This window comes from Anarhichas minor, unplaced genomic scaffold (genome assembly GCF_050575085.1).
Source record: "Anarhichas minor isolate MPS153535 unplaced genomic scaffold, ASM5057508v1 ptg000067l, whole genome shotgun sequence".
Lineage (NCBI taxonomy): Eukaryota > Metazoa > Chordata > Actinopteri > Perciformes > Anarhichadidae > Anarhichas > Anarhichas minor.
In genome coordinates this window covers 2786524-2805563 of record NW_027466513.1, presented here as the reverse complement: position 1 = coordinate 2805563, position 19040 = coordinate 2786524, and the positions used below count along the sequence as shown (strand labels likewise).

The 19040-nt window shown below is 40.1% G+C and overlaps 1 protein-coding gene across 1 annotated transcript in view; it reads right to left on the bottom strand.

Annotated features, from left to right (window-relative positions):
• Nucleotides 1–1292: 1292 nt before the first annotated feature.
• The window catches only part of luzp2 (leucine zipper protein 2), a 165840-nt gene continuing 148092 nt past the window's right edge, over nt 1293–19040 (bottom strand). Inside the window, exons 9-12 of the mRNA XM_076078547.1 lie at nt 18598–18765; nt 11889–11993; nt 8880–8954; nt 1293–1400 (exon numbers count right to left, since the gene is read on the bottom strand). Coding sequence (XP_075934662.1) covers nt 1293–1400; nt 8880–8954; nt 11889–11993; nt 18598–18765 — 456 coding nt within the window. The remainder of the gene's footprint in view (nt 1401–8879; nt 8955–11888; nt 11994–18597; nt 18766–19040) is intronic.

The following is a 19040-nucleotide window of genomic DNA, read 5'->3' as shown; positions in this document are numbered from 1 at the left end:
TTTGTGATTTATTTTTTAGAATGATTAATCAAAACAATTAAGTTATAAAAAAAAAATAATAATCGTTTCAGCATTAATGGTCAACTTGTGGATGACTGCACTGCATATAAATTCAAAGGTTGTATTTGTCTGGTGACAGCCTTTTACAGTAAAACAGCATTTAGATGTGGCTTCAGTGAAATAAGACTTTATTAAACCAAAGAAAATGAAACTGCTTAAATAATTTTCAGTCACCTAGGTGAAAGAATATTTAGAATTGCTCGGTGAACGGAGGCTGGATTTGCATTTTGGACAGCTCAAACATCAGAGGTCGTACTCTGACCTTCCTCGTTTGTATCAGATAATTATTCCACTAAATCAACTTTCAGAGTTGCATTGACGGATCATTTCTATTTTGGAAAATACCAATGTTATTCTAACCTCAGACGTGTCAGTGCCTCCTCTTCTAGTAGTTTGACACCTAATTAATATTCACAAGGCATATTTTCTCTGTTGATCACAAACATGCTCACTCATTTCTTTCCCACGAATAACCATTTATTCTTCACACATTTACTGAAAATTACAGTTTATTGAAAGGACACAGAAAGGTCAGATAACACAGATACATGTAGCTTGGAGTTACTACTCAGTGCATGGCACATTCTCAGGGAGACGACCCATTGTGAGTCTTTGGCTCTTTGCCTCTTGAGTGTTAAAGGCAGAAGGAGTGCTGAAATATTAAATGTTGAACAGTTGGCCAGCCAACTTGAGCCTCTATACATTTCAAAATGTGGAGGAGTAAATTAACCTTGCTACAATGAGTGACAAACAATATTCTAAGTTGGGTAGTAGTAATAGTAGTAGTATCTTTTATTTGTCAATTGATGTACTTATATCACGGGATACAGTGTCAGAACTCACCAGTGCAAAGGGATTTTTCTAGAAAGATCACACATTTAGAAAGCAGTGTCTTCACTCAGAATAAAACTCAGATAAATAAACAACAAATGAACGATCATGAAACAAGTTACCAGTGCCATTGCTACCTTATTAAAAAGAATTTCTAGAATGCATGCCATTTTACTATGGAGGTTTGCAGATGACAGTCGAAAATTTGTTGTCAATTCCAGTGTCTCAGCTTTTGCAAACAATGCTGATATGCATGTGAGGCTGTGTGTGTGTGTGTGTGAGAGCATGTGTGTGTGTGTGGGCGCACATGTGTTTTTTTGTGAGAGTGCGCAACTGTGTGCTCTTAGAAAGATCCTTCAGGCAACGCAGGAGCTCTGCATTTTGGATGATAGGCCGTCCGCTCAGTTGTCTTCATGTGGCTTTGTCTTTTTGCTGCTGCCTCCCTCTGCCTCGTCTCTGTCGTCTGAGAGCTTTGTGTCGGATTTTCCAGTCTGCGCTTGGCTCCTTTGCTGTTTAGGTTCAGAGGATAAAGATTGTTAATGAGACTGACACAATAATATTCCGGAGTAGACATGTGGTCTGTAATCTGAGCAGAAAATGCTCCTAAATTTATCTGTGGGATGCAAAAGAATGTTATTTAAAGATAACATTGATGGCTACTGCTGGGCATTGTAACCACACAGTCTGATTCCTCTCTCAGTCCTGGCTCTAACCACACAGCATCTGTCTTGTTTTAGGGGCTGCTACTTCCATCACCTTCTCCTTCCAACTCGTCACAGACCGACACTTTGTCAGACCGCTTGGTGTCACTTTCTAATGCACAGGGTAGCCCAGCGTACCGTTGCAGTAAACATGTGGTTAACGCTGTGAATTCAAACAAAAACACTTCTAAGTTTAGGGAACCAAACCACTTTGTAAAGTTTAGGATAAACATCATGGTTGGCCTTGAAATAACTACGTCAACTAAGTAAATTGTAAACATAAGTAACGCTGCACAGAACAGTCAATACTAGCAAACCAACCTAAACGGGCCCTGAGGAGTTTTCATACAAACAAAAGTTATGTGTACATCCATTGTTTTATACCAAAGCATGCTGTGTATTCTTGAGGTCTAACTAACATGTGTTTATGTGCAACACATTCTCACTCCAAACTCGTCAAATACCTTGGTTTGATCAGCGGCCATGAGCTTCAAACTCTAGGTACACTCACAGCTCGTATGCAGATGACACCCAACTATGCATTTCTGTGTCTTTAAATGATCTTAGACCTGTTGATAGGTCAGTGAAATGTTTAGACGAGATTAATATATTGATGTCAAACAACTTCCTACAGCCAAATCTAGACTGAGATTATATTATTTGGGGGAAAAAGTGAGCAACTGTGTTTACATGTTCAGATAACAGCCCCTCACACTTAGGACCAGGTCAAAAAATTCGGGGTTATCCAGGATTCTGACCCCAGCTCACCAACACTAGAAATATGTAATTTTTTCATCTTAGAAACATTGCTAAGGTTAGATCATTTCTCACTCAGGCTGGAACAGAATAAACTAATGCATAGTTGATGTGATGATGTGGCCTTGTAATTTGATGGCATGGACTACAGGGCAATCATTTCACAGATGCTCTAGGCAGCAATACTTTATATGTCCTTGTCAACTTGTTATGATACTAGGTTTTGAAATGCTGACTGGGTGTAGCACCCGTGGAGTGGGACACAGCTACAGAGTCCTGCTGGTTTTCATTCCAGCTATGAAGAAAATTAGCTATATATAAACACACTTGGGAATAAATGCAATTAACTACCTGCTGGGATGGAAAACCAGCAGCTCTCAGGGTTTTTGAAGATCAACTTGGACAACAACAACAACAACAGCAGTCTGTTTACAGTTCAGTGGCACATTGGAACACAATGCAGTTGAAGAGAGAGTGTGTGTGTGTGTGTGTGTGAGTTTGGTTGTTCCTCTTATCCTTCTATTTTCACAAATCCCCGCTAACATTTAAAAAAATTTAAATTATTGGGCTCCAATGTATTTCATTAATGGAATGCAATTTTCTGTGCTATTTTGAATAATTTAAGTCAGTTTTGGCAATGACATGTTTAAGCACTGCGCACAGACTCTAGAAACCAATTCCCCGAGCAAAGCATCCGTTTTGTGTTTACCAATGTCACTTTGCAGAATGCCTTTAGGCTTGCTGGCTGCTTGCAAATTATTGAGTTACACATCACTCTGCATGGCAGTGGGTTATAACCCTATCACCTGGCTTGGAGCAAAACAAACCAAAAGGGGCAACAAACACCTCTACATTTATCCAATCACTCTCAGGAGAGCTTGAAAGTAAACTTTAAAGTTGACCATACTATATATTGGCAATTATGTAATAAGAAAACACTAAGTAGCACATTTTTAACTTATGTATGTTTTGTGATTCACTGACTGAGACTGGGTACTCAATGACTCTCACTTCCATCTGCAGGCAAACGATTTCTCACTTAATGCACTCTTGTAGCTTCTTGCCAACCTCAATTGCCGCCCACTTCGATGTGGGTTTGGGATTTTCTTTTTTTGTGTGTGTCTTATTTATCACCAGCTAAAACGCACTAAAAGGTTCTCTAGATGGCATTCAGAGTATTATTATAGCAGCAAACAGCTACTGGTTATGTAAAGAGTGTGCTGTAATTCGAGCATCTCAGAGCTTTGTTTACCTTTTAGTGCAGCTAAGTTCATGTGCGCGTGCCCAGAGATGGGCAGTATTTCTATTACTTGTATTTGAAATACGTATTTCAATTACTTTTGAGTATTTTGTAATTTGTATTTGATAGGGCCGATAAAAATCGAATGTAATTTGTAACAAAATACTTTAGAGTGGAGTAATTTTGTATTTAAAATACTCAAAATACTTTCTCCACGAATCAAAAAACTGTTCACGAGTTCAGTCTTCAGATCTTCAAGTTCAACAGATTGTCTGTCAAATTAAATATTTTATCTGAGTGTGACAGATGTCAACTAGCTTGATGTATAATTGATGTCTGGGTCTGGCTACATAGCCTATTGTATACACATGGTGATGGTTATAATATCACGCTAGCGACCGATGCCAACATGCTAATGACGCTAGCATGCTGTCTAGGCTAGTGCATAGCCAGTGTTTAGCAAGTTAACTTATCAGTCGAGTAGCTAGCTATAGGAAGAGGGAGATTGGGAGCTTGTATGTTCATGATAACCTTATCAAGAGACGTCTGACCATCTAATCTTGCACTGTATTACAAGTTATGCTGTATCTTCTCAATGTGAATGTCATAATGCCATATCAATTACTGGCAGATAATATAGTTCACAGTTAGCCAGGCTGTGACAGTAGATGTCCATTTGTTGAAAAAACAAAAAAACATTAAATATCCAATTTATTTTATTTAAAAGGCATATTATGAAAGTATTCTTAGTTTTATTATTTCATACATTTTACAGTTGGCCAGGTGGACATGTCTCAGCAAGATGATGTTCAAGAAGGACCATCAACAAGCACAGATGTGCTTAGTTACACTGACATTCTGTGACTGTTCTTCTTGTTAGTGGGGTTCACCAGAGCTTTGTGTACATTATATATAATTATATTATATCATTATTACATTATATAGCCCAAACCTGAATACATGTATTGTATTTTGTTACATTTTCTGGCACCAGTATTTTGTATTTTATTTTGATACATTTATTTGAGGGGTATTTTGTATCAAAATACATTTTGATGTATCTTTGCCCATCTCTGCGCGTGCCCCACTGGCTCGTTCTCGGCCGTTCTACACTGTGCTTATGTGCTTACAGCTGATAACGTTGTTGACAGATGGTGCTTAGCGCCGGACCTCCTGTTCCCCCTCAGGTTAGCGCTGTTAGCTCTGTCATCACTGTTGCCGTTGCTTGCACTGTTTCTGCTGTTAGCACGTTAGCTGCTAGCCACCGGCTCATGCTGGGAGCGGTGTGGTGGCAATAGATACTGTATGCTCTGAATTTTGCACCATTAAGGACATCCAAAATATTTTGTTCAAGCATGGATTTGTGGAGAAACTGGCCACAGCTGTCAAGTGGCAGCACTACCAATGTCAGAAGTCAAGCTAATTGAAAACAAATATCTGACAAAACAACAACTTCTATGTTTTAACTGCTACATACATAGAATTTTTTTGCCTTCATTTTGACTCATTTGTCACTGTTTTCTATAGGCATGGATAGAATGAAAACTTTAGAAATACTATTTATGTAAGACTATGTTGGCTTTGCGCTGTTACCCTAAGGATGTAAGAAATTGTCAAAAGGAAGATAGCCCTTTCCTTGCCCTGTTTTATTGTGGGCGTCAGTGAAAATGTAGGTGAACACAAATTAACTGACTGAGTTCGACACAGCAGGCTGTTTTTTTATGTTTGCAGTAAAAAATCCATCTATATGTAATCATCTTATAAAATCCCCCCCCCCCAAAAAAATGACTGACGGGCATATTCATTGCTTTTGAAATTATTTTGAATAACAATAAATAATTCATGATTTGGGACAACTACATAGCTTGCTCGGGTGATTTTTTCCCCCTCACATTCACTTTTTGTGACTTTTTTATAATCCCGCTTCCACTTGCACCTTTACCTTAATGAATTCAGGAATGTCAGAAACAAACAATACTGATGCCACTGTGCTTTAGAGATGTGATCTATTGTTTTTAAAGATGCCAGGGTTTGCTGGAATGTTATGGAGTTATATTTGAGAAACTTTAGTCTAAAGTAATCTTAAAGATGGACTCAAACAAATACACCTCACATTTGTATAAATCGTATACAGTTTAGATTGTCTGCTGTGGCTTTAAAGCCGACACAGTATATCTACCAAGCCGGAACAATGTTATTTCCCTCCGTGTTGTTGACATTATAGTTAATCTGGTTGAAAGTCCTCTGTGGGTATGTGGTCTGTCAGCTTGTCGATGTTCAGGCCACATCGACGAGAACCTCTTTGTCTGATCGCTGTGCCCCGGGAAACTGGGTGAATATGTCTCACCTAGAAAAGGGCAGGTGTTGCTGTGTTGCTATTTAAACCTGTCTTTGTGTTGTACAAAAACACAACAGGTGCAAGACTACAAGAATAGCCATTTGAACAAAAGCATTTGAAGAAAAGGTGAGATGCCACTCAGGTTTCAAAGAAAATAAACATGAGAACGAATAATGAAGGTAGAGTAGTGACAGGAATAGGGGGGGCACTTTAATGCAGATTGATCCACGGAGAACAGAATGCAAATCATTACTAATCAAATTGTTTACTACACCATGAATGGCAAGTGCTGTGCATGAGGGATACCAACCCACAGCAGTGAAAGAGAGTCGATTGTTGATTCAGTGCTGCAATGAAATGTGAAAATTTCCCAATTAATGAGAGAAAAAGGATCCACTAGAAAAAGTTAATGTCTGAATAGTCAGTAGCCTAAGTGATACGTCATCTCTTCTTTTTTTATCGCTCCCAAAATAAATTTGTTAAACTTTTTTTAGAACTTGAACACAGGGTTCTTCCTGGCTTAAACGTAACATAACATTATAATTATGGAAAACACTTCAAAATAACTCCACAACACTTTGGGACTCAACCACCATTCTTGAACCCAAATGTCCTCGTAAATGTCCTGACTTTGTTTGACCCACTTCCCCTCGTCTTTATCCCATGTCATCACACTCCTGGAACATTTTCTCTCAGCATCTAATAATGCAACACAGTGTCATGGCAGTTTGTGATATAGTCGCGAAATGCATTCTATTGGTTTCGTGAATAGGAACAGGAATTGTCCTTTTTTTTTGCGTTGCTCGGCACGACTTCTTTTTTGCAATAACAATACATCACAAAAAAAGAGTTAGGTTTAGGCAACAAGACCACTTTATTAGGTTTAGGAAAACCATCCTGAACATTAGGTTTAGGCATTCGGTTTAAACCACAACAGCACTTTTAGACTCCTGTGCTGGTTTGGCCCATCGTCCTCCGCTCCCTCACATCATAAGTGGTCTTGTTGATATTCAATACTACTAGCAGTCACTAGCTCTGACCATTGCATAGTCACATGAATGCGTTTACTTTTTGTGCACCACAAAAAAGGATTGTCAATTACTTTCCATTGGCAATATTTTCATGCTGAGCAACACGAAAAAAAACAGGACAATTGGTGTTCATGTACACAAAACCAATAGATTGCATTTTGTGACTATTTCACGAGCTGACACAATACTGGGCTGAATAACGACACGGATGGGTTTACATTGTAGCTACTCAGTGCGTGTCATGAAGATGCTAAAGGGTGCCTTGTGCGTCGGTATCGGACGAAACATCGGTGTTTGACACCCAGGGAATAAGAACAGGCGGAAAACATAGTGGCTGTGAATAAGAGAGGAATTCACTGCTACAAGTCAAATACTTCAAATCTAACTTAATGTTCTGCTTGTTCAACAGTTGCTTCATAAATTGCTATTAAACACATAGGGCCAGGGTTTTAATTGCTATTTTTATTCTCAACTCTTATCATTTTGGCTAACATCTCTTATTGGGGGCGCCAAAAAATTCCTCTATGCAGAAAACCCGGAACATCAAAGAAATCCTCTTTTAGATTGAAAACAAAACGTTAAAATGTTCACCAGCTTTCTATTTTTTTCTGCTTAGTCTGGCATCTTGTGTTGACACAGAGCAGCATAAATGCCTCTGCTAATGAACTGCTTTGGACTTCATTAACATGTAACATAATATGTTGAACAATTTCACGACATTACATTGAATCTAAAACAGAGTACCATTATCTTGTACTCCTTTGTATCGATGACACAGTCCACTTACTTGAAAAAGGCAATCGTATCAAGACTCTATCACCGAGTATCTCTCTGGCACAAAACACACAAGTGAAGGCAAATCTGCCCATTTGTCAAAATTTCTTTTGAAATATTCTCGTGTCTAAAAATGGATCGCTGACACTTGGAATGCAAGACAGTTGCTCAGTTACACAGTATTGCACAGCATGGAAATGAGATGCATTGTTTTGTGGTACCATCTGCCACTGCCAAACAGGTGTGACTCAATTCAATAATATGATGAGGGAGGCAGTTATGCATAGGCTTTGGCAGGGCATTGAATATCACACACTGTAGGTGACATTGGCCCTCTGAATATTAGGTTTTAGGAGATTGGTTGCCATCTTTCAGGAATGTGTTGTGGGCGTTGTGTGTCATCTGCTCTGCTTTGTTCCACTTGTGTCGTACTTTGTTGCACACTGAGTTGAATCACTTGAGGGTATGAGTTGTCAGTCTCTGAAGTCACACTGAGCAGGTTACATGTACACCTGCTTAGCGTTTCTTTCCATCTTTAAAACATCCTTGTCATGCTAAACCTGTTTTTCACATTTTGATGATGAGAGCTCGTATTTCCCTGTGTAGCCTATTCGTCTGTGCCATAGAAAACACATCAATCGGCCACAAAGTTGCACTGGCTGACATGCTCCTTCATTATCACAAACACTCACGCTGGAGTTTATTTTGAGCAAATACTCATTAATCCACAGCTGGAAATAGACCCCAACAAACGCACTAGTTACTTCTGGTAGAGTCATGTTTGCTAAAAACTACAATTCCCAGCTTTTTTTTAGGAAATTATTGAGCCTTTTTAAAGAATAAACACATTTGTGAACCATTTCTAATGGTTTACCTCTTGAGTGGGAATAAATGGGCTTTTGTCTGAGTGCCACAGATATGGAAGTATTTTAAAACCAACTTCATTGGCGATTTTGGTGCTTTTGTTGGATTTCTTGACAATAAGTAAAATATAGATGAACATCATCCTCATACTGTACGACGTTTCCTTTGATTAATAGACTAATCATTTCCTGTGGGGCCAAAGAAGACCGAGAATTCACAACAGCAACAAGAGTCAACTTTGACACGCTTGCATCTTTTATACTATAAATGTGAGTCTAGCTCACCTGCTGTGGCTCTGGTAGCTTTTTACTGTCTGGGGCTGATTCCTCCGTCTGATTCTGGGAGCAGCTGCCGCCGGTCTGTGGGAGTAGAGGGAACATATCTCAGTGCAGTGTAGAGAGTACATGCTAGGAAGTTGTCAACTTCCCAGCTGTGTGTGTTCAGTGAAAACACATGAGATGAATAGACGGTGTCTTCCACCATTTTGATTTTCACCAAAAAAAAGGTACCAGACATTCCGCTGACTTCTTATACTTCTTTTATATAATATTCTGATTAACTTTCTCATTTGATCAATGACAGCAATTTAGGTAAGCTGTTCACATGTGTACTGTACGAATACATTTGTATTACTATTAGACAGTTTTCTAGTTTTCTCAAGTAGCCCAACATGTCAAACTATGACACAGTAAGTACGGGCTCAACGTTGTGTATTCAAACGAAAACATTTTAGTTAGTTTTAAGAAAAAAGATCCTGGTTTGGGAAATATTCTCCATTTGTAGAGTGAAATTGAAACTTAATGTGAACACAAAGACAAACGGGACACAAACAGTCTGCTGGTTGAAAGTCCTGCGTTTGTTCGACCCAACCACCCTGTGTGGGTTTCCCCTGTTTTTATTTTGGTCTAATAATGGCACGGATGGGTTTACATCGTAGCTACTTTAACCCTGGTGCGTCTCATAAAGACTCTAAATGGTGCCTTTTGTGTTGGTATCAGACACCGACGGCTGTGACAAAGTGTCGATATTTGACGTCCTGAGAATAAGCACCAGCGTGCTGAACGGTCTGTTGGTTGGTAACAAACAAACAAGCAATTTGAAGACGTCACCTCTGGCCCTCAGAACTTGAGATCATTTTACTGACTGAAACAATCAATCATGAAATAATCAATACAAAAAGTAATCATTAGCTGAAACCCCACAGGATGTGTTTTTGTTATTTTCTTTAAAACAGAATTGCACACATGCAGTGTCAATCACTTCACTGCTGCGCTGCACTTGGAGGATGAACACTAAACACGGTTACTATAAAGTCCATGAATTACTCCTCTCTGGTCTTATAGGGGAAATCACTTGTTTGAAGCACCCGCTGCACACAAAACACATGTAGGACAAGTGAGGAATGAACGCCTGGCTGTTTCATACAACGATGAGACAATATCCGGCCTCATGCACTTTGAAATATATATTTCAAACAGTTATTAAAGTGTGACGTCTGTCGATGAAAATCATTCGTTAGAGTGCAGCGAACCTATCATTTTCAAACTGAAAGCTATACACGCTCATACAAACTGTCTCTCCTCATTTCCTCCCAGCGTACAGGGGGGAGGACAGGGAGGGCTTTGTTCACCAGCAAACACGATATCTGAGTCTCTGTTTCACATATGTCTGTTATTATCTGTATCAAATGTTTCTCCCTCTCTTGCTGCAGGATTTTTACAACCCTGCCAAAATTATATAATCAAGTATGGGAGACCGGTGAACATTGTTTTTGGCACAATTTCATTAAAGAACAATCACTTTGACACGGATGCCATATAGGGTAATTTCCTCCCTGGGTGGCATCCCCTCCGTAGTCCCCTGTGTTCAGTGGTCTATCAACTTATATCTGTAATAGCTCTTGATAGCCACTTGTCAGAAGTCCTTATGGACCCTGTTCGCTTCCCCTGCTTTCTTCAAAGCCTGTTAGTTTTGACAGGGTTAGAGATACTCATTCGGAGCCTTCCTGATAACTGAATGCTCACAGGTGCCTTGATCTTAGAGAAGCAACTCTGTAATAATAAGGAACCAAAGTCCTCCACGAGAAATGTGATTAGGAGAGGTCGGTGGCTGCTTCTCTGTTTCCTCCCTCAACAACTGCTTTCAAAGCAAGGCTCTCAGCTCCCTCAAGTGTCCCAGTGAAGTTCCTCAGTGCAAATCTGACAGTATGTTTGCATACACAAAATGTATCTTCACTGCAACTGCAGTACTACCCCATGCATATGCGGTTGCATTGCTGGAATCATTGTTGACCCTTTGCTTCGCTAACACTGTGATCTGTTGGCTTTAGCGTCTATCTTTATCTTTTGAACCTGTTTTCTCTGCTGAGTCAGTTCGTCATCCTGCATACATCCTTCTCTCTGAAATCGCTTTTTAAATTATTTAATTTAAATTTTTAATTTATTATAGCAGCGGGGGCTGAGACTTAGTGAAGGTCAATCATTTTCACTATTGATTCATCTGTGGGGATGACATTTTGGAGACAAAATGTCTAATCAATTAATCTAAAAATCAAAGAAGAACAGCCCCGGTTGATGTCTTCAAAGTGCTTGTTTTATCTGACAAACAGTCCAAAACCCAAAGATATTCAATTTACTACGACAAAACAAAGATAAAAGCAGCAAACCATCACATTTAAGAAGCAGGAAGCATATGTATGGTCATATGACCTCAGCAACTTTTTTTAGCTTGTGATCAGGGCTGATATTACATGTAGATTAATCATTTAGTCGACAAAATATGGAAACAATTAAAAACAATTTCCCAGTTTCCAAGTTGATGGGTTTTGTGTCCCAAATACCCAAAGATATGTAATTTACTATCACAAAACAAACAATGGTTGTCTTTTGAGAGTAGGAAGCGGTTTATGTTTACCGGTCTTCCTTAAAAAAAACAAAAAAAAAACAATGTACTATAACAATTCAATTCTTCTAGATGCCATGGTCTGTTTATCAGTGTTTTCATACCACAAATGAGATTGTAATCCGGTAAAGTGCGATAAGAACTGATTCAACAAAACAGTAAGTGTCAAAGTTGAGCTATAGAAACTAATGACTGTATTAGCGAGCTGAGACTTGTTGCAGGTCTTGCACAAAATGTTTCGATTATTGAACCTAATGAAGACACGTGGAGTAAAAGTGGCCTGCCATATATCTGATGAGGGACGTAAGCATGATTCAGTGAACAGATGGACCTCGTGGGTACAGGCCCTCAGGTCACGCAGGCTATTATAGTTGATTACTCTAAAGGCTCACCTTTTCCATTTGGCAGGCTTTAACTCCGCCGTCCTCTCTCCTCATTACTCCGATGTTCATGGGTGATTTACTGGCTGTGACAATTCTCTGAACTTTAGAGATATCCTGTCGGGAAAGAAGAGAACATTTCAACTTGGGGTTAAAAATAAAAGGTGGAAGGCTTGTTGATGATTCAGCAGTGGCTTTGGGGTTCTTGCAGAGTAAACAGTTCTGACTCGAATCCTCACAACTGTTTACTTCATACTTGTTCATTTAAAAACTAATTCAGCTTGTTTATTTGAGGTGAATAAATTATGGCTCTTATGACTGTTTCATAACAGGCAGCTAGCTGGAAGGGCAAAAGAAACGGAGTGTTGACAAATTAAAAAGAGAATTATTTAAATAATACAGCTTGGAGGTGAACCCAGTAATATTCAACTGGCAAATAAATATCCAGTACTAAGATCAATTACATTTTTATAATTCAAACAACTGCAATTCAAAGCCAGACGACACAACCACACCAGCTGTTTCTACAAGCAAGACTTTAACTTTAGCCTTTCCAATATGGTGGAAAGTGGAAATATCGAGTTTCCCTTTTTGTTGACAGGTCTAATTTTGTTATCAAATCAAATGTAAATGCACAGTTGACTCGTAGGTCCCAGATGCTGGACCTTCAAAACGGCATGCAATCGATGTCTGTACGGATTTAAACAAGTTCAGCTCTGAGTGAAGAGTAAGCATAATCCTGGGAGGCAGATTTGGGCTTCATCACTTTGAGAGCTACATATGATGGACAGTGATGTTTCAGTGACGTGACCCACTTCAAAAACAGACAAAGCAATGTCGAGATAGTAGGAGGGAAACAAGATGAGCAGCCAGAGATGAAAAGTTTCTCCCCGGAGTATGTAGAGCAATCTATATCACTACCACCTGAAGATGATGTCCGTGTGAAAAAGCGTGACTCTTGCGAGGTTCATGTGCTTTGAATCGGTGGTGTAAGAAATGCTCAATGCTGGAGGCCAAACTATAGCTTTCAGGCGGGTTACACGGGAGGCTTCTGAGAACTTTCTTTTTCTATCTATACTATTGTTGATGTTGTTTTTACTGTGGACTTCATGTTGTCCTCATGTCTGGAGCACTGGACCAAACGGATCGTGTGGGATATTAAATTTGATCTGAATCTGAACAAAAGGACGGTACTCGCTGAGATGTTTCCTTGCCCACCAAATCTCATTAGCCGCTCTCCCTACGTGCTTCATCCAGAGCAAGTACTCTACCTTGTGCTGACATTTTTACTAACGCAGTATTCCGTATCATAGCCGCCAGGCACAACAAAAAGTGTCTCAGCTGAAGTAAAACCCTACGTCTCTAAAGTGCTACCAGCCGGAAAAAAACACTCTTCCGTGGATACGGCCCTGAACTTATGCAGCAGCAGAGCAACTTAGAGTCTGATTTTGTGGGGTCATCATACAGTAGTTGAGGCTATTTTTCGGGGGGGATCTTAGTTGTCGTGTAAATGTGAACAGCATTGCTACAATGAATGTATGATAGAAATGTTTCAAAATGTGGTGTCAAAATAAAGTCAGCGATAGTCTTTGCCTGCAGGCTCCCTGACAAATGAGTTTTGAGAAGACTGATGTCAATAACTGAGTGTGTTGGAGAAAGTTCTCTGCTTAAGGCCCCGAGTACAGCGAGTGCCTTCTGACCCTCTTGCGTAGGGAACATTGACATGATTTAGGGGCAGCTCAAGTTGTCACCACGTTGAAGTACAGACTTCTCACTACTCCGGCAACAAGCCGGTCAAAGAGTCGGATTGAAACAGTCTGTACAAGCTAACTGTACAGCTGATCTATTGGCCAGTGACTCACGGAGCCGTTGAGACCAAAATTCAACACAAGAAAGGCCAAGCTGTCAATGGACGTGTATTCTGAAATATGTCGACATTTAGAAGCAGTGCAGAAAATATACATCTTTGGCTTTTTCTACGATCATTTCTTTTTTTTTCTTTGCCCCTTTTCACAGTTTCCAGATATATATTTGAAATAATTGAACAGTATAACACAAACGTACTATAATAATTTATGCTTTGTTCAGATACTGTATTTTTTCTTGCTGTCGACCACAATCTGTTCAGCTAGGACCGAACAGTAAAAGATAAACTGACTTTGTACAGCAGACATCTCTCCAAACGTAACCGTCTGTCTTCTGCAGCCAGTCTTCAACACCAGGCTTGTGCACAGTACTTTCCTTAACTGGGTCAAAAGTGGTCTCTTGAGAGCATAAAACAAGATGGTCGCAAGATACACACAGGCAATTTTAACCTGTCACTGTCGAACTCCATTCGTACTTTGTCAGCTCAAACAAACAACATCTTCTTGGGCAGGTTCAGTAGAAGTGGCTTTACCTGTGGAAGTGCCATGCATTATTTCCTCACTTTTGACAGCATTTGTCAGAATCATAGACTGTATATAGGATGGATTGATGATTTATTAATCCCAAATTGGGAAAAACATTCTTTGACAGAAGCAGGATATCCACGGCAACAGTAAACACACAGTGAATATATATATACCAACACGAGAGATATATTTCCATAGATCGGATGTAGTCACCACAACGTCACCCATTGTTTTGTGGACTACTGTTTTTAAGCCTAGAGTTTGGCGTTTTGGCTGTAGCCATCTTGTTTTTTTTTGCAGCCAGAATTGACATAAGGGGGTGGAGCTAAGTACAACGCTAAATATTTTTAGGCGACCACAATGTTATGTCATGTCTTAAACTGGAAACACACAGTGAAAGGGTGGCATTGAGCAGTGAGGTTACAGATTGCAACTAACTGAAAAATCTTGAAAAGACCTTTTTACGTAGATCATAGGTAGGTGTGTGTGTGTGTGTGTGTGTGTGTGTGTGTGTGTGTGTGTGTGTGTGTGTGTGTGTGTGTGTGTGTGTGTGTGTGTGTGTGTGAGAGAGAGAGAGAGGTGCAAGGTCTGAGAGAGTCTTATCTGTGGCTTCTACCACAGTTGAAGGCCCATCATGTTCCCTCAAACTAAGAGCGTGAAGCTCAAAGTGGTGTCAGTGAGTGCTTGAACAAACATCCCTCTCACCCACTTTGGGTTTCAAAAAACACAAAGCGGATTTTAGCCCAAGTGTGCTCATGAAGCTCAAATGTTGTATCATGCAGTTAGTGGATAAATGCTTCCTCCATATCCTAAAAGCTTTTGGAGCATTGTTGTTTTTCTCTTTTTTCCCCCGATGGTGGTGCCATCCCACCCCGCTGTGTTTTGATCACAAACAATAATTAGCATATGATTAGCCGTGCATTTTCAGATAATAACCTCCCTAACTGAATGAATCCAGCCACAATTCACTTGTACTAATATGTCAGGTTCAAAAACACACAACAGAAACCAGGATACAGGACACAATAATGACACTGCAGGGGCTGCTTCCATGCTGTGAACAAGCATAATGAGGAAAGCCACGTGGTCATCAAAGAGCCAACTTCTTGACATTTGCCTCTCATGTCAGTGCATCATTACCTAACTCCTCAGCTGCGGGCTGTTTGCCTCTTTCATGCACAGTGAGTGCTATTGTGTGCTGTTTTTCTAGTACTTAATTTGAGATAAATTTGGCAGTGATTTAAATTAGATTTGACCCACCTCCTCCGCATGGACAGATGGAGCACCCCAGTGATCTTTCAGTGAGGGCGTGCTCAGATTCATCAGACAGCCCGTCAAAGTATACAGCGGCTACAGGAGATAATGGAGCTAGCAACGGCTCACAAGTGGAGTGCTGCTATTTGTATGCTAATGAAGTGGAAAGTAAAAACCTCATTAGCATAAACAAATAAAGAAAATCAACCCACACTATGAATTTCCTTTACTTGTCTTTTCTTTTGAGCGGTGCCCCCCATGCGCTCACAGTAATGAAGGGAAGATAACAGGGAAGTACACTTTTAGTTATAATGGGATCGTCCTGTTTTGGCAGCAAACACCAATAAGAGTTTAAATGTGGATGGGAAAATGTCACTTAGAGTATTGTGGCGTATGATGCCACAGCAGGGAGACACTGCTGAGGACGGTGGTACTGACGCATGATGAGAAATAAAGAAAACAAAAAACAATCCTCGGAGGCATGTCAAAAATCTTGGGCACCTACGAAAGAGACGCGGAGTAAATTGTGACCGCTTCAAGGAGAGAACAGCCTCTTAAAGTCGGAATTGCTCACCAGGATGGTGGCAGATAAAGCACCGCGACTGCTTTTCAGAAATACGAACGAAGCCAATCTCTGATTCAGACTGACGCGACTGCTTTGTGGAGGGAAAAATAACTGCAGGTACTTTTAAAGTATGTATTTCAGGAAACTAAAGTGACGTGTTTATTCCTTTTGCATTTCAGTTCTAGCTCCTTAGAGTCACAGACATATATTCGGTATATTGACTGGGTAAAATCTTGACATCAGTCCTAAAATGTCGAGCAAAACAAGAAGCAATATCTACACTGGTGGCATAATCCTTTATCCTCTTTCTAGTCACCTTTTTTTTTTTACTCTTAAAAGGGATTAAATCATGAGCCTTTAGTTGAGTCTTCTGTGACCTTGACTTTGAGAGGCTCCAAACAAAGCCTGTGTCAGATTGAGTTAATCGTTTCACAGAGAACAGATTTTAAATCCAACATTCTCTCTGGAGAGTTGATACTCAAGAGTATCAGATTGACAAATAGACATTCAAAAGCAGGTAATAATCGCCTCACACTTAAACTCTCATCGCAGACGGTGCGTTATGTGCGCTCTGATGTGTGGTGAGGTGAATATTTTGGCACTGAGCTATATTCCATGATGTCACCGAGCTGGGAGTTAGTGTGAAATGAATTTCAATTTGAAGGTGTTTACGCGGGTGAGGAGCGCAAAAACAGCAGCAGCCCGCTCTATCTTATCTGGAAAGTCGCAGGGAAAATGATGCGCCACCATTACAGAGGCAAATCCCAAAATCCACCTTGATTTCCATTTTTTACCTTACAGAGCAAACTTCTTTCGACTTGTTGTAGCTGCTGTGTTTACACTGGGCTCACTGACAATCAAATTGAGCAGATTCTGAGAGGCAGAGGCAACAGAAAACCCACAGGTGCAATTAACGAGATTAATGAGGGCTGGACTCCATTTACTACTTTGCACGCTGGCTCTTGGAGATGGCCTACTGATACACCTAAATGGAATAGAGCCATCGTTAATGGCAATAATTGCACCTGTGCTTTCCCTGCTCTGAAAAAAATCGGAATGTCTCCTGTGAAAAAGGCCCATTGATCCTCTTTCAGGTAATATCAAGGGGGATGTGGGAGTTCATTTTGCCTTCAGCCTGCAATGTTTATTCAAGGCCTCGGTGAATGAAGCTGCCTTGGAAATAATTTAACTTTCCAGCTCTGCAATCAAGCACGATTACTACAATGACACGTATCCATGGCACACAATGTGTGACTTTTTTGATTACAGCGGCAGTAAATCTTCAGCGCTAACATTATTACATATTCGGATAACAGCATTGTTAGTTCATCTATAATTGTAGCAGTGACATTTGGAATTTAGTTTGAGACTTTTTTATAACGTGTCCACCAATAATAAATCTCCTGGACTGAGCCACTTATCCTAAACAAATATTTTTTGCACATGCAGTAATGTCAGGTGTGTATTTTTTTTGGCCAATTTCAACTCAAACATTAAAGGTTTTATGTACGAGATTCAGAGCATTAAACCAGCAGCAAAAGCTATTTGCAATATAGCGATATAGTGGAGCAATGCCGTCCTGAGCAGAGAATAAAGTCGCTCTCCTTCTCTGTGGTTCAAGACGAGCTTCTCCGGGCTTTGTTTACATAGTGCTGCCGGCCACACGTGCCTTTTAGTGCACGTGAGTCTCTCTGTTGTGTCCCTCTGGATAGCTGACGGCCGTCCTTTTACACTGCGCTCATACATACGAGTGTTACCGCTGATAACACCGACCTCTCTGGTCCCCCTCCCCCTAAACACTGTTAGCTCCGTCAGCACTGTTGCTGTTGTTTTCACTATTTGCGCTGTTAGAACCGGTAGCAGCTAGCCATCGTCTCCACCGTCGCCATTTTGAGAGCTGTGTGGAGGCAATAGATATGCTCTGAATTCAATATTAAGCAACTTTTACAAAGTAATAAGAAAAATGAATTATCAACAAGCAAAAATGACAAAAAAATCAGAGGTGATGCCCAGTGGGTTTTTGATTAGAAAAAAGTATTAGATAGTTGAACAAAAGAGTGCCACATCGATTGATTCATTTACTAAAGCTAATTATATTTCTTTGAAACATATGTGAGGTTACAAGAAAATTTGCTTTTTAAAACATTTCAAAAACAGAAAAAGCAGAAATGTAGGGATGTTAGACCGTTGCTACCACAACACATTATTATTACTTATTATTATCCTAATTATTGTTACGATTTAAAAGCCCTATTTCTTAATGATGATCAATATAAACACATTCTATGAATATAAATGTTATCTCATCATTGCAGAGCATATGCAGACATCTCACAGTGAGGCTGTTACTTCAAGGACAGCAGGACCTCATCTACAGCAGACATGACAGACTGAGCCCATCACTCCATCGATTCATTAAACATTAAAAAAGGCTGGATTTTCACAATAACCCAGGCCGTATTTTGGATAAACATTAAATCAGATGGAAGTGAGTGGAATACTGAGTTACCTTGGCATGTGGCTGCTGAAAGGTGACTCTGGAGCTGTTGATGAGCGATGGGTATCTGAACAAGTGGGTGGGGGAGATGGGAAATCTGTGGCTGCTGCCGGGCTGGTTGTGCAGGACAGCTGAGAAGCAGATGTGAACTGTGTCCTTCAGCGCCTTCAGCTGCGACTCCTGTCCCCGGACAAAGTTACACACAAGCAGATTCCTGAATCCCTCCGCACCTTCTTCCCCACATCATCCGTATCAGAAATGAACTTAAGCGTTAAAGCCATCGGCCATGCTTTGAAGTGACTTTAGTGCGGCTGGCAGGCATCGTTAGGCGAGACATGAAGCGGAATTCGCCAGAGCAATAAAAAAAGAAGTAATGCTCAAAAAATCATTTACTTTTAATCAATAATAATAATGGACAGAATGATTGGTTGAATTATTTTTTTCAGCAGCCTCTG